Source organism: Sturnus vulgaris, chromosome 15 (genome assembly GCF_052056855.1).
Source record: "Sturnus vulgaris isolate bStuVul1 chromosome 15, bStuVul1.hap1, whole genome shotgun sequence".
Taxonomy (NCBI): Eukaryota; Metazoa; Chordata; class Aves; order Passeriformes; family Sturnidae; genus Sturnus; species Sturnus vulgaris.
The window spans coordinates 11407188-11433009 of NC_142257.1; the positions used below are offsets into that span (position 1 = coordinate 11407188).

General features: G+C 38.6%; 1 protein-coding gene across 13 annotated transcripts in view; it reads right to left on the bottom strand.

Moving 5' to 3' along the window:
• Positions 1-25822, bottom strand: part of RAPGEF6 (Rap guanine nucleotide exchange factor 6) — a 128750-nt gene that overhangs the window by 97322 nt on the left and 5606 nt on the right. For 12 of the 13 annotated variants that reach the window (XM_088173744.1, XM_088173743.1, XM_088173735.1 and 9 more), the window contains exons 2-4: positions 6783-6853; positions 6176-6232; positions 5155-5238 (exon numbers count right to left, since the gene is read on the bottom strand). In XM_088173744.1, the coding sequence (XP_088029870.1) occupies positions 5155-5238; positions 6176-6232; positions 6783-6853 (212 nt within the window). Of the gene's footprint in view, positions 1-5154; positions 5239-6175; positions 6233-6782; positions 6854-25822 lie in introns of those variants that run through there. The other variant, XM_088173739.1, reaches the window with a different exon arrangement.

Consider the following 25822-nt stretch of genomic DNA (forward strand, 5'->3'; position numbering starts at 1 on the left):
AGTTGCTGAAACAGTGAGACCAGGACACAGCTTATCACTACTGTGCTGCCTCTTCTCATCCACATTCCCTTTTCCCTCAGAGTATTTTCATGCCAGCACTAGCTCTAGCAGAAGAATTTAAATCTGAACAAATCTATCTGCATTAATTAGTTTTACAAATACATTTATTGGTAGCATTCCCAAGTTGTTGCTTCACTAACTGGCTGTCAGGCAATGCTACAAGTTACAGCCACCACTAAACAGAAACATCCAAGGAAAACATCACCTCATCCAGAGCCACAAATGCACTAAATAGCCATCACTTTTATCCCGTGCTGAGTACTAAATCTCTTAGACTTGATAACCACAGGGATGTAAGCCTGAAGTTCCCTTTAAGAGAGCAGAGAAAATAATCCACAACAGTTAGTTGGGAAGAGCTTTCCAGTGTGAAACAAACATATACTCCAGTATTGCATTTTGACTGCAATATTTACAGTCGCACAGTAAGGAACTTAAATCCCAATTATGGCAACAATTATCACAATTCAGAATCTTATTAGCAACTGCCAGTTTGTTAGAAATTAGGTTTACTGTATGGCAGTGGGGACTGGCACACATGGATCCAGACCGTGGGAGCTGAGGGAGGAAAAACACTATTCACATTCCAGACATTGGGACTGGGATGGAGATGAAAAAGAGGCAGAGCAGAATTTGAGGAGCATTGGGACAGAGCTGGGATACAGCAGGTGCAGTCTAAGCAGAAGCCATATTCAAGTTAAACCTGGAAGGGAAGGATCAGGGGACAAAAGACCAGTATACCTTGCACTGGCAGAAGCTGGGAGCTTCTGAGCCACTAGTTTACTTTCGCAGTGAATGGTACAAATTCACAAGTACTTGCAGAAAGCAGCACTACAGGCTTCAGAAGTAAACCTGATCTGACTTTAGATGGTGCATCTGAGGTATAAATATGTTTGAGAACAAAGTTAAACACATTAAAATTTAAATTATGGCGTTTTGTTAATCTTTAAATTCTTCAGATTGCAAATCTATAATCACACATTCTTACTTCCCAACACTTACAATCCCATAAAAGCACAGTATTTTCTGTGCTTCTGGCACTTCACGCAGAATAGATGCAAACACTATTAACAGTCACAGTCGGTTGCAAAATATAGTAAAGTATTGTACTAATACAAAAGCTAAAATAATTTCAACCCAAGCTGTTGCTCATGATGCAAAACTGGAGTTCCTCTTTCATTATGCCCATTTTCCTGATCTAAGCATTTGGGTCTTCTCCATTTAAAAACTAAAGAAAAGAGAAATGTCTGAGTCATTGATGCATCTACAACTCTCATGAAAAGATACCACACAACCATGAGGCCATTTTAAATAAATTCTTTTTAGCCAAGAAATGCACTTCATGAATGGAACAATGATTCCAATTTTCTCCACTTAAGAGATTTTGGAAGGACTGGAAAAGAGAAATCTTTTTTTCAGTAAGACTACATCCCGAACGTTTTCAAGAGTTTGTATTTTCTCCTTGAAGGTTCAAGTCTCACAGCTGTAGAAAGCTGTCAGCCACATAATTGGTTTCAAAAGTTCCTCCAGGTCCTTGATATATCTGCTATGGCTAATCTTGGTGTGAGTAATCTCCTTCAAATATCCTGTTCACATGAATGATCTTTATTAACAAGCAATGTTAACACAAAACCTCTTTAACTTACTGATGTGATTTTCCTTCCACAAATCCATCAATCCTGTTCTTTTATTCTGGCCATCACTTTCCAGTTAGAAGCAAATTCTTCTCCTCCTATGCCAAATCTATTAACAAATCCATTCTCCAGGCAATAGGGTATTCAAGATTATACCATCTTTGTACCTGGTATTACTGACTGATCTGCCTCTTATCTTAAAAATCTTGCAGGGCTTCTCTCATCATGAGCATCAGTTTCAGAATATTGAATAGATTCATTGTACCTGGATGCAAGTTTTACTCCTCCAATTTTTAAACCAATTTCTGAATTACAATTTGAATACAAGTTCATCAAGTCAATAAAAAAGCCCTTTTCAAACACAGTGAGCCCCAGTTTCCATCCTGACTCATTCAAATACTTAGACAAAGTTAATAAAGCAGTAACTGCCCTCCTCCTTATGTTTTCAAGGGGCTAAGCCTCTTTCAGGATGGATCCATAGAATACTTTGTTTCAAAGAGTTCTGCCGAAAAAAAGTTTCCCAAAACTCTGATAGACAGTGGATGAAAGGGGGTATGCAAAAAGCAGGATAGCACCTTTAGGTTAAGTTTACAGTTGTTTACTACAGTCTTCTCCTATCCATCAAGGTAATCACAGGGAAGATGACAGAAGAAGGACAAGAATGTAACAGGAAACAGTTATTAAACCATAACCACCTTCCACTGGGAATGATTATTTATGGAGACTTCAAGGATCTCACTAACGAGCAATTGTAACAGCAGCTTCTTACATAATTGTTAAACAAAAGTCGCTGGGCAGTTAGTTTCTAGTGCAATGCTGGATTTTGAAAAACAATTGCTACATAAAACAAAGTGAAACAAACAATTTTACAAGAAAAGGGGGCCTTAAACCCCACTACTGCCGAGATAAAAAGCTTTCTCTAATTGAGAAACACTGATATCCTGCTTTTACAAAGCAAACTATTTTATAAAAACTTTTCCAGTATTCTGAAAAGAACCCTAAAATGTACAGGAGTTCTTTAAAGTCTAAGTGTTTGTCAAATGTTCCAGAGGAAAAATATGAAGCTGAAATTACCAACCTGGCAAAGAAGTAACCAGGGCATGTGGTGTGTTATGAACCACACAAGGACTGCGTTTTAAACTAGAATCTATTTGCTAGCTATGATCTGTTTTACATAATGCCTCCACCTACCCCAGTACTTCCAAAAAGACAATTATTCAAACTTGGCTCTAGACCTTTTCAGAGATCGAGGAGATTTCCAGATTAAAGCGTAACTCCTCATCTTTGGTAGTAACCACCTTCCTCCCATTAAGGATTCTATTTTGGTCCTCTTCCGTTTACCCCCTGGACAACACAAAGCCATCATCCTGCATCACTCCTGTGCAGAAGACACCGGTCTCTAACCTCATCCACCTCTGCTCACATGCTGATATATTTATACCATATTGGTAGGATTTATCTGATACCATGTCTGGGCAGCACTAGGCCTATCAGAAATCCAAGCAGCTGAAGGGATGTTTCATTCCTTTCAGCAGCCTCAGAACACTTCAAGTATGGTTTTCATTTCACCCCCTACTCTTTTCCACTACTTTCCTGCTGTGAAAATTTTCAAAAAGCATGGATAAAGCAGCATCCCGCATAGCATACTCTCCCATAAAGTTTATTTCACAAACATATTACAAGTCTAGGATAATATGCTCATCAGTCAAAGAGAACACAGCAGTACGTTCTTATCTTTGTTTCCTGTGATACAGAACAGCTCTGTAATACCTGAGGCAATGAGAATAAAAGTAATATTGTGCTTTCTTACAGATGTGTAGTTAACCTTCCTACCAGAATGACTCAAATAATCAGGAAGTTGGTTGTGGACAAAGAATAAAGAATGACATTAAGTATTACTTCAAGTGTAATTAAAATGGTGCTAATTACAACTGTAAAAGAATACTACTAACTTATCCAAGGCACTATTTCATATGAAATTAAACTGTGTCTGGTGACTGCAGCTCCCTCACCTAGAAATGTGACAGGATAAGATTTTCAGAACAGAAAAAGTAACTGAAGAGTTTATCCCACTCTACTGAAAAAAAACCAAAAAAGGTATTCTATTTAATGCAGAACATGATTTTATTTCAAACAAAATGGAAGTGAGCTGAACACCTTAGATATCTATCAGGAATCCCTTCTCTTCCTTTCCACATGATCTCACCACTTAAGGAGACAGAATATACCAGGAACCAACCCTTTGTAAGCTGTAACCTGCCAGCAGCTCCATCTAACAGATGTGACCCTTTCACTATCCCCATCATACATAATAAATGTAGCTGTAATCTTGTGAATTAACTGTAACAGGTCTACTTTACCTTTTTTTTTTGGTTTTTTTTTTGTGTAGGTGATGTACTCCAGATTTCGCAAAACAATGATTTTAGAGAGTTTTTATGCAAATACCAGCATGCCATGTCCTCACTTTTGGTACCCCTGAACTTATATTTGACTCACCATAGTATGATTTTGGTTGAAAGGGAACTTACAGCACATCTTGTTCTGTCCCCCTACCATAGGCAAGGATACTTTTCACTAGAAAAGATTGCTCCAAGCCCTGTCCAAATTGGCTTTGAACACTTCCAGGGATGGGGCAGCCACAGTTTCTCTGGACAGTTTCACTCAAGGACCTTCAGTCACTTAAGGAGCATGAAGTGTTTAATATCCAGCCTACAATTAACTGAGTTGAAAAATTCAGTCCTATATGTTCATACTAGTACTTACTATGAAATTCAAGTATATGGAAATATATGTAAGCTGGAGCTGGCATTAAGTTTATCCACTCATGGTCAGCTCATGCTGAATCAAGTGAAACATAATGAAATTAAAATGAGTGATTTGCAAGGTCAAGTAGAGTATTACTCTGGGTACTCAGGGTATTAGTTGCCCAAATTCAGCTCAAGTCTAATAATGTGCTTCAGTGAAAGCAAGTCAGTGCTCCCTGTGTCTCAGCCCTGAGACACAGAGGGGCTCCTGGCACAAGCTCTCCACAGCTGATGCTGCTGGTCCCTTCTTGCTTCACATAAAAATCCTATGTGCCATTAAATACAGCCTCCAACCAAATGGCAGAACCTATGTGATCTGCAGTTGTATTTTTGCAACGGGGAACTCTATTCAGAACAGTCACACAGCACAAATTATTCAAAGAGACCCTAAGGTAATTAGATGACTACAAATTCTTTTATAAACTTAAAAATCCAAACTAGACTGAGTGAAGTATTTCACAAAGAAATTTCAACATGCAGAAAAATCTGAGAAAGTTTAAATTGAATTAGCTGAACATTTATTTCACTATCAAGCTTTAGAAAAACAAAATTATAAAATTTTTAAATTCTTTAAAAATTACAGTTACACAAATACATAGGAAGCATTTATTTTAAAAAATTGCGTTAAATAATAACAATAACTCAATTATTTTACATACCTGCAAGGTGGCAAAAACATTGAATCTTTCATGAGCACAGATCCAGAAAGCAGGATATACCAGCATCTTGCAATAGTTTCTGAGCTGTAGGAAAAGAAATCACTGATATGTACTTCTCCTTACAGCACCTTAGAATTCTATTACCCAAAATATTATTGTAGTAAAATAATGACTTATCACTCTACCAGTTCAATATGTAAGAATCTAGGCACTCCAACTGGACCAGGATTTTTTTCTTTTAACATTCACATAAGGAATGTTTTTTATACTTTACATTTTGATGTTTAACTCATCTTAAAAATGTACTTTATTAAAATGAAATTTTTAGTGAAAATATTTTATTCCAGTCAAAGTACACACAAAGCTATAAATACAGGACAGCACACAACCCCACACACAGATAATGACCTGCTACTGGAGCAGGTGTGCGACACACATACCCACCACACCAACTAGCAGGTGGCAACTCATTTAGACTCTGTGTGCTAGAAGCTGTGCCTTTTACAGAAAGCTAGGACTAGCTGTGAGATTATAAATATGCCATAAGCAATGCTAAAGTATGAGGAAAATAAAAGTGTATTTGCCTCTCAGCAAGAACCTAGAGAACCATAAGTACTAATTTTTGCAATGTAAAGTGATGGTGTTTGAGCTCCATCCCTCTCCAGTACAGGCTGCTAGAACAAGGAGCCCTGCAGGCAGTGCCAGCTCCAGGAATATAGTGCCACCTACTGAGTGTCACCAGGGCTCCCACGACTGCAGAGGAGACACTGTTTACCTTTCAGTCACCTGGTGTCATTCACACACACACTCTCCCCCTGCGCCCTCCCTCTGTGGGAGCCAGGCTGGAAACTCATGGGCATCTCTCAAACATCAACACTGCACTACTGCTAAAACCACCTCTGCCAAAGCTTTTAACCAATTATTGACAATGACTGAAAAGCAAATTACATATACCAACATGCAAAACATTAGTTTTGATCATGTTTCTGCTGAAGAATTCCAACAAGTGCTATGTACTCACCAAAAGAGAACTTGGTTGCCCTTGTACCTCTCATAGCGGGCACTTGATGACATTATTCTGAGGGAAGAGGAAGAGAAGTTTAAATTCAATTTTAATCCCCAAAGATCATAAGCCATTAATCATCACATGTCAGTAGAATCACCTTCAGGCTCTAAGACCCCAAATTCAACTATTTTTTTGTTCTAAACAAAAGATGTGCTTAACAGGAAAATTCAAATTATTATGGTGTTCTTCATTATCGAATTACCATAGCAACAGAACTGAAGGAACTAAACTAATTCCAAAGCACTTTCTGTGCTTTGTTGGCCTTCCACTTTATAAGACTATTTGAATGTCTGAAGCACGAAAACTATTTTGTAATCTGGAGTTAAGACAGGGCACTGTCTAGTCCTTTGTAGGCAAATGGAAGTAAAGCTCTGCCTTCCTTCTTAGAAGAGCTAATTAGTTTAGATTCTTTGCCACATTATTGCAGTGACTTAACTCAGCAATGGATTTAGCCAATGCTCAGCCACCTTAAATTGCAGGCAGACAAAAGCCCTGCTTATTTCCACAAAAATGTCATAGATGTAAGTATGCTAAAAAAAAAACAAACTGCAGAGTACTTCACCTTAGCTGATGTTCCCTGAAATGTGATAGTATGTCCAGTCCATGAAGGAAAGAATAGATAGTATTCAAGTCCTAAAAAGAAAGAGAAAGGAAAAAAAACAAACCAAACATAAGCAATCTCATTCACATCTATCCATTCAGTGCTACTTTTCAGATTCTGCAGTAAATTACACAGAATTATACAAAACTCAGATTAACAGATAGGTCAGAATACACATAGACTTGAAGAACTCTGTCTACACTTGAGCTGTGGAAGTGAAAAGAGTGAAGCGCAACTGATGCATAAACACTGACCTGAAAAAAAGAAATTGTTAAATATATCTCTGAAAATATTATTTATGTGAATGAATAGAGCAGCAAGCAACACATAGAATAAGACAAATAGAGCAGGCTGATTTACCCAAGGTCAAAAATTGCTGAAACCTTCTAAGATCCCTTTAAGAAGGAATTTTTCAAAACCAGTGAAAACCTAAGCCACTATATAGGGTGCAGAGAACCACCAGACTACCTTTAAATTGCAAAGGGGTGATATTTAGAGAGAAAAAAACTCTTCCATGTCCACCTAATACATAGTTTGTAGGCCCACTACAAACTACACCATCCTACTGCCTCTCTTGCTCAGCCCAGTCCATGTCTGGAGGGAACATCAAAAAGTACTCCAAAATACTCTTTGAATAACAAAGCTTTAGAGTCCTCTCACTCCTACTACCACTAGTCAGCATCACAGCAGTGACCTCAGTGTCATCCACCAGCAACCACAGAAATAAAAATATTAAAACATGGAAGATGATTTTGCTTTATAAACTGAACTTTACATAGAAGCTGTAATTAGGAGATGGCTGTTTAAACTTCTCAGCAGACAGAATCCTCTTCAATCACAAAAATATCTGATGGTGCATACCACATGGCAGTGAACATCTCGCTAGGGCTATTCATCCCTTAATTTACTGTCCTGAATATGTGGGCTATTAAGGGTCAAATACACACAAAACAAAATCATTATACACCACAGGGCAGTCTCTCCAGCTTGGTCTTAGAAGGTATGTTCCGAATTTTCAAATGCTGGATTTATTTATCCAGTGTTTATGTAAGATAAATCAATATGAATGCTGGCCTCAGAATTTACAATGGATTTACTTCAGAAAAGTTCTTTGGCTTCATAGGCCGTGTTTAGCAATATAACTTATATGGACCACTGTACCAAATGAAAGGTCAGACCTAATTGCAGACCATGTAAAACAAATAAAACTCTGATTTTGGTTTTTATGTCATTACCAAATCCCATGAAAATTAAACAGAAGGCCTGAACTTGTAGCACATTTACAAAGCACTAATTTCACACAGTCCAATCTCATTTTAGTCCTCCAAAACTGCCACAAACATGATTTAATTAGTGAAACCATCCAGGAGCACTAGCTATGGATGGACTCCAAACAAACCACAGCCTATCAGAGGTGGGCACCTGGCAGCCAAAGGGTCATTTCAGATAACCAACAGCTCCATTACTGAGCTTTCCCTGTTTCTGAGCAGGGAACTACCTCAACTTCTCCACCTGAAAGCATTACACACAAATGCAGCAACTGTATAGTCAGATCATGCAGTGGCAAAGTAGTGAATAATATCTGACTCTCCCAGGCCAAAAGGATACTCACAACTCCAGTAAAAGTTGGGTAGCCACAAGAGAATCTGTATTTGTTTAAAACTAAAGCTGAATTTTTAAAGTCTTCTTAACTCATTATGTCTATATAGGTTTTCCTACATTTTTCAGTACTTTTTTACATAACTGCGACTAAGATGTAACAGAACATCTCGAAAATGTTTTAGATAAGCAGTTCAGTGGTTATGAGTTACAGAAAACTGTAAGCAGAACAGAGCCTATGTTCCCCTTTCAATCACAAAGCTTTTAACTTCTGCATATGAAAAATGACCACATCCTGACTTGTAAATTCTCTACAACTTCCCAGAATTCAGCCCCTTTACAAGTTCACTCAGCCTAAACTGACTCCTGCACTCCACCTGCAGCACACAGGACTGCTGTACTGATCCACTGAGGAGCCTGATGAACAAACAGTTGGTAAATTAAAGATATAAACATTTGCTTAAAGGGACGCATGTCTGGAAAGCATCCCCCAACTCCAACCTCATCTGTCGAGATGAGGAGCAGCAGAGAACACAGCAAAGGGAAGGCAAAGGTTCCTATTCCCTCACCCAGCAGAAGGCATTTAACTTAACACTGCCCAACAGTACTGCTCTAATGTTAATAAATGTAATAAGCTACATGATAAACGTAATTCACTACCCAGCCAGGTGACGCATCAACAAGCCAAACACACTGGCTACTAACACAGCAGTTTCTATAGGGAATTTTAAATCAGGAACTAACACTTTCCTCAAAAATACCTGACTTTTGAAGCAAGGCCCTCTCCTATCATGCAGAGAAGGTGATTCTGGGTGCCGCTGAGCAAAAGAACTAACTCAGCAGTCTCCTGGGAAGGGCTGCAAGGTGCGTCTTACTGCCAGTACCTCAAATGTACCCATCCAATGTGTTTTCCATGCCTCGGTGAAAAAAACCTTTTTCGCTTGCTTAAATAGATACAACCAGGTAGAATTCCTCCTCTCCCTCACATGCCACTTCATATTCTAACACAGGAGGGTATAGTACATGTAGTGCATATATCCCAGTTTTTTCCAATACAATTTAAATTACCTATCAGTCATAGCTTGTGAAGTTTTCTTCAATACTTCCAACTCATTTCAGACTAAGTGCTTAAAATAGCACTGAAATTACATTTGACATACTATATTTACATCTCATTCTGTATTTTTGCTGGCAAGGAACATCAGTTAATCTGAGGGTGGCTAGACATGGGCAGGGGCTGTGGCTACCTCGTGTAAAGAGGCTGAAGTCCAGCTGCACTGCACTTCCAAAAATCCCCCTCCAACTGAGGGGGAAAGAGCTGAAAGCATTTATTTTTCTAACTCAAAGTTTACAACAGTTTCTATATGATTTTCAGTTTTGTTTTTATAAACAGATTTATTTCACCGCAGCAGTTATAAACAGCGGACAACCACACAACCTCAGTACAAAGAGAAGAGATAATTTTCACAAATACTTTTCAATACTCACTATGAAAAATGATACCAAAGGGCAACATTCAGCATGATATCAGCAAAACACAAAACATTTGCTGGAATTTTACATCCCCTTTCCATATCCTTCTTTATAATCTCTTTACTTACTTTTTTCCATCAAAATCTAACCAAGACACAACTATTGATGAAATATAATTTCTCCACATGCTCAGAAGAGAGAACAAGGTCAGTATGATTTTATTTTGCAAAAATCTTCAGAGCTATTCATCAGCTGAAACAATAGCTGAAACTGCAGCACAGGATCTATCTGCAAATGCTACACCCACAACAGATTCTTCAATCTTTGACAGAAAACAACCTTGACTAAGGTTATTTACAGAGAAAGTAACTCACATTATCTATCCAACTAGCTAAAACTGCAGTTCCAGCAACCCAAGAAAAGGTGGGAAACTGGGCAAAGAGTAATCAGGCAGTTGTTAATCCTATTAGAAAGGAGATTTTCTACACCATAGAGAAGAAACATGAACACTGCAACTACAGTGATCCTATAAAAGGCTGTACAGGACAGATCATTCTTTGCCTCCAGTTCTCACAGCAGATGTGTTTAAAAAAAAAGCAGAGGACATCTGTGTCTTCAAATTCTTCCCATGACAGAATACACTGTATAAAATAGCATGTGCTTCAGCAGCAGTGCAGAAACCAAGGGATGGTTCTGTGGATGATGCTGTTATCACAAAAGCGTGGTCACCAGCAGCCTCAGCTTCTTTCAGCACTGGTTTTTATCATCTCCAGCACACATATTCTTCCAGCAAAGAGCTTAACCAGCTGCTAAACCAAAGGTGGTATAAAAAACACAGAGATTTTAGTAACAATATCATGTCATATAAATATATATTCTTTTATGGTAGCATCCTCATCCCAATAAAGTTTGAAGTGAGCCACCTGAATATCCAGACCACTTCTCATTTTCCCTGCCAGATCTCTCAGAGATATCATAAAGGACAAAACAAAAGAAGCATCAACTAAAAACTCACTACACAAAAGTAAAGCCACCAGCTAACTACCACCATCACCCATTTATTCCAAAATATTTCTTTGAAAATAATTTGCTCCTATTTCTTTTTTTTTTTTTTTTCTGCAAGGATGGTGAAATATTAGTTTCTTAATTGTTAAGATGTAACCTTGTAAAATAAAGAAGTAAGTACAGTCAGCCAGAAAAATCATCAGGAAAATATAATCCAAACTCAAAATTGCTGAGGAAGTGGCTGTCACCCTTATGTTTCACTATTGGCATCTTTTTAAAATATGACCAAGATCTGGATGCTTCTGAACAAGCACCACAGTGCAACAACACCAATGATAAGAAAAATTTGCAAGTAGGTATCACTTCCTTTTGCTTCACCCTCTTCTCACCCAATCTCTGGCCTTTAATCCAAGGAGTATCTTTACAAAGCTTGGAATTAAGGCTCCAGTGGAACAACAGTGGTCTCGAACATGGAGTTCTGATCACAAAGCTTCTCAACAACTCCAGCCAGCATAACTGTAATACATGAGCACATGAGTTGCATCCAGATGCTTTAAGTCCACAACAAAGTCCAAGACAAATCCTCCAGTGGTATTAAAAGGGGGTAAAAGCAGCGGGGGGGGGGGAAAAAAAACAAAAACAGCTCTGAAACAAGGATGGAATGACTGTATCAAAAGCAACTTTGCCCCTCAAAAACACAAAAAAAAAAAAATGCTTCACTTTATGTGACGGCAGCCAGGTGTTCCAGTAACATATTATTACTATTACTATTATTAAACGCTAAACAGGAAATCTGGTCTATTTCTAAGGAAAATAAATTGTTCTGAAATTACCTCATAGTTGCAAATTCTGATTAATCTCACACAGAGACAACCTCAGCAATTGCAATCAGGTATTAGGGATGCTGAGGAAGCAATAAATCCTCACAGACTCCTTTTAGCACTTCCTGTCATGTTATGTCCATGCCAGTAGGCAGAGTCAGCCCAGCTCCGGAACAGCTGCATCCAGTCCCAGTCCACCGGCACTAGCCGTGGGACAGCTGCTCGCTGCAGCAGGGCCAGGACTCAGGGATGCTCCCAAATTCCAACAAGCCTGGGCTTCACAGATACCCTAAATCCACTCTGAACCTGAAACAAGGGGTCCCAAAGAAAGCAGACGGCAAGTATTATTCAGTCAGTCCAGAGTTTTGCTCAGGGAGTGAGAAAAGAGCAGAAACCTGCACCAGAGCACCAGCACTTCAAAGCTGCACGTAAAACCAGCTGTGTCAGCAAGTTCCAGACAGATGGCTCTCACATGCAAACCTGTCCCAAAGAGCTGCACAAAACCTGTCTCTCAATCCATCCCATACACATTAAATTCCTGTTGCAAGAACATATGCTTGGCTCACTCAAGGCTCCCCGAGTTACCCAGTATTCCCTGGGTTACACAAAACAACCTGCTTCTACAAAAACACGAAGGAAGACTGATGGGATTTTGCATGCATTCCTTTTCTGAGCTAAGGCAGTTAAGCAAGATGCATTTTTATATGTTTCATTCAGAGCAAACAAAGTATTAGCATTTTCTAAAGATCCAGCCATATTACGGAGACTATACTTTAAAAGAAGTAGACATACATTCCTACCAACAGTTAAACCATATGGCAACAGCCTCCCAAATTCCAATGGCATTCAAAAAAACCATCGTACAAAATCCTCCAGGGAAGGAAGCTGAATGGTTGAAAGGTACCTTCCTGTTTGCATGCTGCTTAGCTTCTTCCCCCTTTTCAGTGCTCTGAGCAGAAACAACGCTGGAAACAAACTCCTGTGGAATCAAGCACTCATTTGGTATCAGGACAAGGATTTTAATAGCCTCTTGGACAGTGTCTGAATTTCTCTGTATTAAAGTTGTTATTTAAAGTGCCTAGATTTCAGTAAAGCAAACAGAGCTAATTCTTGGAGCAGAGCACAAGCTGTGTAAGCTGTAACTGGGAGGCTCCCTCCAGCCCGATGCCATTATTTGCTTCTCAGTGATTCAGCAGGTTCCTTATACAGATTGAATGCAGCTTTTATTAGGAATCCTGTTAGGCTCAATAAAGACTGTCACCCTTGGGATGGGGGGAGTGGGGTGTAGAAGAAGAGAGGAAATGTTACTCAGCACGGTTTTCACTGCTTCCCTTCCTGTTGCTTTATCGAAGGCTGGAATTTCTGTTTAAGGCCAATTTAAAAATAGTACTCCCAAATTTTTCCTGATAGTGTAATACTATAAACAAAAACACAGAAACATGCTGTAGTTCTCTGATCCGTATTTTACACATTCAGGTATCTACAGAGCACATTCACCAATTTTAGGTATGCTGGTTCAAGAAGCCCCCAAAACATGTGGGAGGAGCAGAAAAATACACTTAAAGACGTGTAACAGAGTATACAGCTCCTAAACTAAAAAGAAGATGATGAGACGAACTGGAAAGCAACTCCTCCATCTTAACTTATTTACTGTCCTTGTTCAGTGGCATAGACATTGGACTTCAATAAAAATGCAAGGGATGCAATACAATGTAAGCTCAGGGCTCTTCACTTAAAGTAACAATTCCCTCTAAAGTAGCTTCCTATTTAGCTGGAGGCCACTTAAAAATAAAAATTAAATACAAGCACTGAGACATTATTAGGGAAAAGAAAGGATAGATTAGTCAGTCAGACAAATTAAAATGTTATGAATGAAAGATATTAAAGTACCTTGCAGAGAACGACAGTTTAAGCAGTACTCCTAAGGAATGAAGCTGCATCATTCCATGTAGGAAACACCACTAATTCAAAAAGCCTAATTAAAGAACTTTTCCATAAACATAACAACAAACTCCTGCATGATCTTATGTCATTGACTGAGACTGTACACAGTAACATTTGTATACAATAAACTGGTTCAACTACTTCAGAGCTATATTCCACTATTCAGAAAAAATGGCACATAAAGAAGCTGAACAGCTTCAAATGACCAAGAATTTGAATTCTTTGATTTATGGTCTTTCGGATGCCCCCAAACTCCTGGAGCATCAGACAACTATGGATCATATCGTGACTATGATAGAGCACTCCTCCCTAAACTCTTAACTTCCCATTTACCTATAGAAATGACAGATACTGTTTTTTTCAAACGAGGACATATCAGTCTAGTTATTATAGTACCTTTATATAGGAGAAAAGAGATTAAGATAGACTTAATTTCACTCTTGTACACACTGGAAGCAATTCCCATTGACAGCATCTGTTAATAACAGTACAGCCATTAACAGAAAATTAAAATCTCTCTCTTATTTTTGCAGATAGTAAGAAGTATCATTTGCACACTTGGATTTTTATCTTATTTTTTTGTGAAAAAGTAAGAAGTCCCTCAATGAGGCACATAGTTTCCTTATATATTATTTTCTAATATTTCATTATAACATGCGCATGGCTACAGGCACAGACTTGTGCTCCTAGGAATCAAACTGTCCTTAAGAAAATTTGGAAAAGCCAGATCTTTAAATACAGAGACTTGAGAGCCACTATTACAGCTTTCTGATGGACTGAAAATACCTCAATTCAGTGGCATACTCCTAAAAGCAAAATAAAAGAACTGAAGTCTTTCCACATGAAAATAAAACAAAAAGTTTCTCCACTCACCAATCACTCCCCACACCCAATCCAGGTAAAACACATTCCACCTCAGAACCCTGGATTATGTTGATATAGGAATTTCATAGAAATAAAAACATTTAAAGGAATGAGGGAAAGGAAATTTTCTATTATTTTTACTGCTGTTTCATCACAGAGCCCGTGTTTTTGGAACTCTGACTCGGCCAGAGAAAGAAACTTCCTTTGGAAAAGCTGATTTTGCAGAGGGCCCTAAACTGGAGAGACAGAACAACAGATGTCACTGCTTCAAAGCAGGAGAGAGAGTTTTGAGTATCGGAAGCACCGTTCAGCCCTTTTTACAGTTAAGAATAAAAGTACAGCTATGAAAAAGCGCACTCAACTAAAACACTACCATAAATTTCCCAGACATACATTACTTAATTTTAAAATAACTTTCAGACTTATGTCGAGAATAGAAAGGCATGCTGCCTCAAAACCCCTGTGTCCCAGAAGTTCAACAGGATAGGAAGCACAGAATATACAAAATTAGCCCCTATCAAAGAGCAAGATTTTATATCAAACATTTTTAAATAATACAAAGATCGTAAAATCAGCCTCCTAACCCCGGCTCTTGAAGAATTGCCAAAAATCCACCCAAAAAATGGGTGGCTTTCAGTTCAGTCAACACTCTGTTAGTCAAGCTACCGACCACTTGTCAGAACTACGTATGTCCTTTCCAGAGGACAAGCATCCATCAAACAGCAATGTTTCAGTTAAAACCTTTTGGTCATAACTCCAAAAACATCAGCTCCTCTGATTCACAAAGAAACTCCCTGCTCTTTTCAGAGGAAAGTGTCAACATCTGAAATTTCTTTTTAAGAAAAGAAGTAATTATGGTAGGAAAGGCCAGAACACTGAAACATTTAGGAAAAAGAAAAAAAAAAAAGGTACATCCTTATTAAATAAGAAATTTGGTACAGAAGCCTGGGGACGAGGAGAGAGGAGGTAGATGAAATCCAAAGGTCAGTTCTATGCTTATCCATCATGACAACTTGGGAGTGAGGCTGAGTGCAGCTCAGGCATCTGAGCTGTTATTTAAACATGACTTTGCTCTTACTGCAGAAAATGCTCTAGTTCTTGTTCTCTTTCCTCTCTCTTGGACTAGCAACTGCTTGTTCTTATTTAACATATAAACATTCCAATGTCAATGTTTTAATTGTGTTTTGCCCAATGTACCTTTGCAGCAAGCAAATGTCATAACTGAGTTCCCATATTACAGCTCATCAGGTATCTCACACAGAGAAGGACTGACAGACACAATAACAGCATTTCACTGTAGCTTTTTTTCCATCACATTGATTGTCAGAATTTTATACACATGGATAAGAATACTGTTATTTTTCTAATGGCACATTTATGATTTTTCTGTGTGTAATTTCTTAACTTCTTTGTGAATTCAAGCAAGCAAAGATCATGGCTGTCTGGAAATTAAGTCCTGCTAAATAAATAACAGTGCAGACAAAATGAGATCTTTATCAATATTGTAATTTAAATCATCCACTCAGTATCCAGGTCAGGGAGAGGAATAAAGCACTATTAACTGCCTAAAAATGTTTTGGTGCATCAGAAAAACAGGAAGAAAATTATGAGATTATAACTGAGAATAAAATATCACACAAATGTAATGCTCTACTAGTCTTTTTCTATAAAGCCACTGAAGAAAAAAAGAAAAATCAACCTTCAGCTACTTAATTCCCATAATAATGTCATTATGGACTATGAAGGAATTCTTGTAGTCAACAGCAATAATATGTTCACCAGTAATTCCTTCTGCATCCTGGTATTAGGATACCCAGGCACTAGCAAATAGAGCAATCCAAGAAAGTTACTGCAATGTATAGGAGGCAGTATTTCTTAGAGAGTCTAAATCAACTGAATATAGATTCCCACAAACTTTACTAATGTCTCAACTACTGCAATATCCTCTCACATGTTGAGAAAGGTTAATGTACCTGTGTTCATTGTATGCATACAGTGGCAAACATTTATAAGTTTTATTTATTTATATTATATATTATTATATTTATATTAAAAAAAAAAGATTAAGCAGTAGTAGCACTTTGTATCTTTGCTCATAGCAAAGAAATTAGCTAGATTTACCTCACTGCAACATTTGAATATAAACCACCACAGCAGAACTCTAGGAACTGATGCTCTGCCACTTTATCTACTTCTGTATTTCTCAGCAATACCTGTGCCATAAACCACAAAGAAGCTTACAGATCCAAACTGAGGAGTTATATATACATGTATACACATATTCATTTAGCTAGATTAGCAGGTTTCAAGTTTGAAATCAAATCAATGTCAGAGGTACAGATACCTATACACTTCTTTAGTCTTTACATTGATTACTGATGCATAGTATTACAAAGTGAATAACTGTAAGTAAGGAAATTAACAACTTCAACATTAAGAGGAGCAAGCAGCATAAGACAGTATTGTTAGTCAGGAATTTCCAGCTCCAAGTCCTGCAGCTTACCCATTAAGTACCCAGCTTCACAAAGTGCAACAAACTTCATGACTAACATCCACAAAACTACAGACAAGATGCCAAGGAACTGTCTTCTCCACCTCCATGCTAAATCATACAGGTACTAATTGATAACATGGGCTCCTTCAGCTGGGTTGTAGTATATGAAATGATATGGAAACCTCCAATGAGCCATTCAATTGTTAGGCAGACCAAAAACTTCAGGGGTTACAATTAGCTTTGACTATAAAATTAAAACAAGCTAATTCTACCACCTTTCTCATTCCAAACCATGGTCAACACAGTCTGTAATGCACCACACCAGAGATTCCTCCAACTTCTTGCTCTTCAAGTGTTAGCCAACCACAGCCTCTATGGAGGTACAACAAACTCACTTTTAAACAAATCAAGAGTCTCACCTAAAAGAGAAACTTCTGTTTTAAGAGAGCAAGAGTGCCATTATTTACTGAAGATGGAAAAAAAAAAAAACCAAACACACAGCTAATACTAAACTTATCTGAGCAAAGTTGGATTAACAAAGAGCAATGCAATGCCTTCCTTTAATATTCCAATTTTTGACTCACCGGCTCACATTAAAATAGAGCATCCACACCGGATGATGAAAGGCAATGTCTGGACACAGCATCAGAGTGTTGCAATAAATACTACACCACCACGATCTCTGGACAGTCATGTCTGTGACTACAGTCACAGAGAACACACACTCTAGACTGCAGTATCCCCAAGTGCTGGAGAAACAGAAGGATCCAGTAATGCAACTCTGACATTTTACACAATTACACTGAAAATTAAGACATCTCTGTTGTATGTTTTCTTGAAAAGCTGTGCATTTAGCGCCTCAGCCACTCACTCAAGCAGCTGGTCCACTGCAGTACTTACCAAGTACACTCAGTCCAACCAAGTGTTGGAAGGAATGGAAGACCTGTTATCTAAGGCTTCTCACTTCACTACATTAGCATTCACAACTGTGAAAGCTATGGAATTATAATTCATATAAAAAGACATTTAAAAAAAACATTCTACTAGAGTCAAACTAGATCTTGGGAAAAATCAAAGCAACATTACTATTTGCCATACTAAACATTGAAGTCGATTACTCCAGATTTTACAGAGCCATATTTGCTGCATTTGAGACACCCAAACTAAGCTAAAGGGAAATGCTCCGTTTTTCTTAAAAACATGGTTGTACTCAGCTCTGATAGGTTATGAAGCACCTGTTATCTACAGGTCTGCTATATTCCATAATTGCCTTCTACTTAAAGAGAGGAAACAAAACAGAAAAAAGTTCTTTTCTTGAGCTGTGGACTTCACAAGGAAATGCACCCCAATGGCTCAGGAATCGGGCTGAAATGGTGGGCCAGATATGGAGGATAAGAGATCTTTTCAAATGATCACACCAGCTGGATTACACCCTTTAATCTCTGTACCAATTGCATGTCAGCTTGGAAGAACCAGAACAAGACGACGTTGACAAGCATCTTACAAGTCACCTATAATGGCACCTATAGAGGAGTTTGCTGAGGGAAGTCTTCCTATCCAACACAAGGGAAGCAGTAAATACGTTTGACAGAAGGTTAGCAGTCTGATGTAAGACTGCTGGTTTCCTTCCTACTTCAAATGGGAAACAGGAACAGAAACTTCTTCTGCAACAGTCAGAAAGAAAATTTTAGTCAGACAAATCAACGCAGCCTACTGGAGGCTGGACATGTTACAAAGAACCCTGAAAATGCAGAATCAAGTAAATCAGATTTAAGTACAATAACCTCCCCACAGTATCTAGTGCCCATTGGCATGCACAACCCTTTGTGACAAGAGCATCATAAAGCTCCCAAAATGAAAGTGCAACAAAAAAGTACCATCACCTTTCAACACTAAACCCATGATATGGTTTACAATGACAGACCTCCCTCCTCAGCTCCTTCAAACACAAACTGGCAAAGTGAATTACATTTCACTTACAATATTACAACAGCTCTGGAACTCTATATAGGAATTCAGATTGGGCAAAAAGGCCAAACTGTATGTCCCTGCAATGCAACACATCACCACAAGAATTCCTTCCCACCAGACCAATAAGATCATCATTTGAGGCTCATTAACGATCAGTCTTTGAAGGATGGACTGCTTAAATGTCAGTGCTCTAAGTAGGCACAAAAAGATTACAAAGAGAGAATCCCTTCAGGCAGTTATTTTTGTTCTATTTGTGAAGAATTTGCTACACTCTTGACATGCTGAAAGCTAATCAATAATTAGCAGAGCTAAGGAACCTTGAGAAACCAGATGCAGAAAGCTAATTTGTGCATGTTTCCCTGAACTTAGAGTATTTCCAAAATACTGCATTGAAATGCTCAAGAGGAAGAAGGGTGTACCACAGTACCAAGGAAAACCCTCTTTTTTTTAAGCCTGAAGCCATTGAAACAAGACCTCCAAGTTTCAAAAACAACTTGTCTGGCAATACCAACATGGGCAGAGTTCTTTTACCCAATATCAGGCCTCTTACCAAGAAGGACAACAGAGCTCCGAACAGATTTTATCAAGCTAATCTCAACATACTTCTCAAGGAAAACTCATTTTTGCACATGCCTGGCAAAGTTTTGTACTTCCCTGCAAACTGGAAGTCCATCTGGAATGGTCCTGAGAAGCGTGCAGCTTCTTTTCCAGGGAGAAGACCACCAAAAGTCACCTTTTAATGCCAAGGGACTTGTTTCCATTTGAAGACTACCAGCTTTTTACACTTGGGATGGGAGCATCAGCCATTGCACACCAGGGTTATTAGAGCCATAGAGTAAACAACAGCAGTGTGTGATCACTCAGCAGCATAGCAGGGATGTCAGACAGCTGCTGAGAGGTGTTTGGCTTCCCCCCTTCCGCTCCTCAGAAGCAGGGCTGCCCACAAGTGGGCAAAATCTGGGCATAGGCACCTCAGTTTCCTCTCACAGCAGACATTCGTACAAGTTCCGTAAAGCTGCTACTCTCGTGCTATTTATTTTCACTGTAGACAGATATCCAGCTTTCCTTACACAACATGACACAAGGAAACAGTTTTGTTAAAATAAACATTACAAAAAAACTCTTCTCTGAAGCTTATATAAAATAAGTTTGGGTATACTACCTGAAGAGAATTTCTTTTGAAAATCATTTTTTTATAGTAACCTTTTTATTTACTACAGTGTTTTGCAGCTTTAATACTGTTTCTATGAGGAATTTAACACCTACACATCTTGACTGATTATCCCCCACCCTTTGCATTTTTGGAGAACAAAAGCAGAAAAGAAATGTGGTCTTTTTCCATTTGGCAGCTTTTCTGAATGCGAAGTATACTTGCACTTCTCTCCTACCTCTTTCCACACCCTTTTCTGGCCCTTTTTCACTACTCTAGTATCTCCAAGAAGTTCCTATTGCAAGGTCAGTAACAAGGCATTAGGCTTATATTCTAGGTCAGATTAAGCATTGTAAAACACACCTCCACTACCTAACCAGTCCCTGAAGTAAGTTTTTTAAATTCGGATACTACAACAAGAAATATGTTGGTAGAAAAATATTGTATTACATATTTAAGCTTTAACTCATAAGTGAAAACTTTTAGTTAAATTATCACTCCACAGACAAAACTAAGTGCATGACCTCACTTCCCGGGAAAAGTATATACTAAAGGAAAAAAGTCCAATAAAAAATTCCAAGACTTCACCATAACTTCTGGTTTTACTCTCAGGGCTGTCACAGCTGTGACTGAAGTGAAAAAAACGGTTTTTCAGGAACAGTAGAAGCAAGGACAGGAAAAGTAATCTTGGAGCAATAACATGTCACATGGTCCTTGGAAGATTGCTGGGAACAGTCACCCTAATACAAACTAACTCCACTTGCTCTTTTAACAAGATTTTTATGAAGCAGAAATCATATTACGTTCTGGAAAGAACCAAACCAATCTTATCTTGGAAAGTTACAGGTATGAAATTACCTGCCCCCAGCTTCCCGTGTTTTTAAGCTGGGGAACACAGAAGAAACACTGCAGGCATCACCTGCCTGCTGGCACCAGCTGTGGCTCGCAAGGTTCCCACAGCTGCTCTGGAGCACTAAGTGTCTTCTGTGACAGCAATGGCCAGAAATTTGAGTAGTTTTTCAGCCCCCTACAATTTACCACCACCCTACCACCACAGTTTAGAGAATTAGGCCTTGAAATATCTGATCAATACTAATGTATGAGCTAGTCTGCACAATGACATCTGCTGAGCCCGAAATCCTGCATTTAATATGAAGATTGTAATGAAACAAGCTGCTGTGATCTCTGGTTTTTAGTTACAGTTACTATGGCAAATAGCTTGAAAAATATCTCTAAATACCATATGTGTACATTTCTAGAATGCTCCGAACAACATAGTGAAAACAATGAGTTTGTTTTACAATCACCTCTCCAACACAAAAGCCTTGTTGACAACTGTATCACCAGTCCAGAAAACCCCAGAACAGTGAGTGAACCTTCTAAAGACCTCATTGGAACAAAATATAAATAAAAAGAACAGAAAGGATGTGCAGTCCTCTCAGGACATCCTAACATCCCCCGAAAGCTTGAACAGGGGCTGCACAGCAAACATCCCAAGGCAGATACAAAACAGCATCAGTATCAGACATCAAACTTCCTGAAGAAGATGAAGGGAAAAGGATGGTGATTTGAAGACTTTGTGCTTTGAGAATAACTTCACAGGCAGATTAGGAAGCTGCACCAGAGGACAGTTAGCTTGGATATTAGGAAAAAATTTTCATGGAAAGGGCTGTCAAGCATTGGAACAGACTACTCAGGGTGGTTGAAGAGTCACCATCCCTGGAAGGGTTAAAAAAAAAAACGTGTGGATAAGACCCTTAATGACAAGGATTAATGGTGAACATGGTGGTAGTGCTGGGTTGACAGCTGGACTTGATATTGGAGGCCTTTTCAAACCTTAACGATTCTAGGATTCTTGTAAAAGTATTCAAGAGCATTTCCTTTAGGCTGAAGACCACTCCCCGAGAGGGAAGAAGCTGACGTCTGCCACTGATCAGGGAAAGTTCCTCCCCCAGGTCTGACAGGAGAATTCCTGTAAGCACCTTCCAACCTATCTTGCTCTGCAGAACCACCAACACACAGAGATCACGATCATCTTCTTTCCTCTCAGACAAGAGTCATACATTTAAGAGTGCCTTAGAATATAATTTCTTTTAAAATTCTTACCGTACATAAATCTTGGAGAAAATATATTTAAAAATTATATTCACAAGGTGCGCAGCAGGCACCCTCAGAAACAGGTACACAGACCAGTCATAGAAAGCAAGAGATACTACCACATAAATTACAAAGCCAAAATATTTTGTTGCCACTTTTGCTGTGGCCTTGCTTCCAACCTCCAGAGGCAAGTTAGACTAGGCAATAGCCTCTCACCTTTTCGTGCAAATACACATAATAGATACTGCATAACCATTACACATATGTAAGATGTTCAGATTCAACAATTCCACCAAGACTTAGACACAAGAAATACTGGAAGCCACCAGCTGTGTTCATCAGTCCCACTCATTCTTCAGGTGGTCATGTGCAAGGACAGGAACTGGATTCAATGATCCTTTGTGGATCCCTTTCAATGCAGGATGTTTTTTTAATTCTAATACAATTCCTCAAGCTCCCCAAGGTTAACTTGTAGCTCTTTCTCAGCTAGACCCAACTGCACTCACATTTCTTCATGTAAACTGGACTAGCACTGGGAGAAGTGCACCTCATGTTTGAAAAAGCTAAGCCAGTGCTTTAAGATATCCACTCACTTGTATCCCATAACAGAACCACATTCCTGCTCACTGCTTCATTTCAATGAGTCAGAATTGGAAATTACATGCAGGAGACAAACAAGAATGGTTGAACAGCTTTTTACCTTGTCATCTATAACTCGGTGACTCACTACACACAAACCCTCAACTTTCTGCAAACAATGCCAATACACATAAGCTATTGTCCACAAGGTTACTGTAATTTCATCATCTCTTTAATACATCCGTGTTCTGGCAAGCAGACTTTACACTGGATGAAGGAATTTTCATTAGTCATGGCCCAATAGCAGAGTGAAACGTGGGAATAAAGGGCCAGCACAGTTAACTTAGACTAATCCTTCCAATTCCATACAGAGAACCAAACAGCATCACTTGTCACAGACACAAAACATCTGTACACTTCTGCTCTTACAAGGTGAGGCACTGGAACATGGATGCCCCATCTCTCTAGAAGTGTTCAAGGCCAGGTTGGACAGGGCTTGGAGCAACCTGGTATAGTGAAAGGTGTCCCTGCCCATGGCAGAGGGCTGAAAAAGGATGGTCTTTAGGACTCCTTTCAGTCCAAACCATTCTGTGATTCTGTGACAAAGAGATGAGAGACTCCACTATACAAGGTATCAGTATCAGCACAACGAGAGGCTAAAGCCTGTCAATATGCCTCCCAGAGAGTGCCAAGACGTTCAGCTTAGAGACACAGTTCCCTCCGAGTGACCACTAAAAACAAAAACCCCAGGGTGTGCCCATACCAGGGAAAGCAGCAGCAGCACAGTCCCAAGGACCCTTCACAGACCTATAAAGAAGGTATTTCAGAAACCAACATGACCCCAACCAGATTTAACACTGCTCCAAGCCAATTACAGGGACACTTACAGGAGCAATGTCCATGACTTTACATTGCAATAATGGAAGTACCAAGTACTCATTTAACCAATGAAGAAGCCCAGATCATCCCTGAACTGCCAGGAGATTAGATACCACAAAGTCACAGCTCTTAGACGGAACAACTGTATGCATGTTCCACCTACACTAGGTGATAAACAATGAATGTTCGGTCTAATTTACTTCTCAGAGTTTTTATTAAAAGTTTACTTTCTTTGGCATTTTGTGGGTTTGATTTTGACTTCCTTTTTTTTTTTTTGAACAACTGTGGTTGACAATGATCTTCCAAAAATAAATAACAAATTATATACACCTTCTCCAAGGCAACTTAAACATCAAAATGTTTCCCTGTCTCCATCACGGTTTGTTTAAATCCTTTCACTCCTGCCCAGATTTGCCTTTCCAGAACAATGCTCAACATCCTTACCCACAAAACAGGTTAATATGGACAGAGACTCTAAAAATAAAAAAACTCACCCATCCCAAAGCATTCATGCTAATTTTCTCCACTTGTTTAATGTAACAATAATTTTGAACAAGGCAACTTTGTTAAACGTTTTAAATTAAAAAAAAATCAGTTTGTTAATAGTCACTTCAGTAAAACCAGTAAAAGTAGTCGAAGCAAAAAGAGTACCCTGAAACCGGATATATTTCATTGGAACTACAAATGTCTATTGACTGACGTCAACAGGTATTACTGTTAAGAAAGCTGGCAAAAATATTTACTTCTGAGAATTACAGGCAAAGTTTCCTTGCAGGTATACCAACCAGACAATAGCTGCAGAACAGCCAAACCACATCCCTCCTCTGTGAACAAGGTACCTTATCCAAGGCTTAACATATTCTTACTTGTGTCTGAGACATAAATAACCCAAAGATTAATATGAACAACATCTTCAGGCTTGCTGATGAAAGCACAACAACAACAAACTCAGAAAAATATTCAAAAATAGGCAAAAAACATTCCTAAGACAGATAATGAGGTCCATATACCTGAATATTTACACATATTAATGTTTGTTAAAACTGGTAAATGTTCCAGTATTGTATTTTGATTCATTTGAAACAACAGATGGATTTTATTTTTCACGTTCAACTAATTTAGAGCTGATTTCAGCTTCAGAAAGTGTGTTGTACTTAAGGTTCCAAGTAATGATAATCTGAATTATTTGGATACTGATATATGCCAGGTTGTTGAGTACCTCTGGCCAAGAATTCGTCTGTATGCTACAAGCACGGAACTGTGTCCACATGGCAATGAAAACATAAAATTACCAAAACCTACCGATTTTTAAGCAAGACTTTGTGAATTCAATGTCAATCGTGTGATCAGTCACAGATTAAAGATGCTAATTGATATTAATTTCAATTATTCAGGGAAGAGATTTGACCCCACCCAGTCTTGGGGAGGGGAACACCACATTTTACCTGCACTGGTTTCCCAGGGATGTTTAGGAAGACTGAACAACTACTGCCAACATGCACCAACTGGTATTTATCTGAACTTTTGGAATAAAATATAAAATATATCTGTCAAAGAACATCACTCATTATCACCTCAGAAAACAAGGTACATACACAAACTTTATGAAAATGAGTTATCAAGCAGCTACTGAAATAGTAATACAAGAGTTTGCATGCTCAGCTTTTTTTATTACAAGAAAACCACAGGTCTCATTGAGATGAAGACGCATGACACTACACTGTGTTAAGAAACAAAGTAAGAGACAACTACCTACCTAAAGCACAAGACAAAATAGAGGAAAATCTAAGCACTAAAAACTTCCTAACTCATCAAGCTGGCAGCTGAAGAGACGCCGTTTTCCCAAAGCCTTGAGGCTTGTTGGACAATCCTCCAGGATTGTCAGTGCTGTATTTACCATGAGCTTAAATACATTAATTTAATGAGCAGCTGGGGAAAAAAATGTGGCTTTGTTTCACCTTCAACTGAAAGCTATGTGGCAGGGAAGCACAGGAGGAAGAGAGAAAGTTTATGATGTTTTATTAAAAGTAGTAAGAATTTCAACTTCATTAACACAAAGTGCAGTCTGCCTGTGAATAAGACTCAATAAGAGCTGTCAGCCAGCACCATGATACTCAATGTGCCA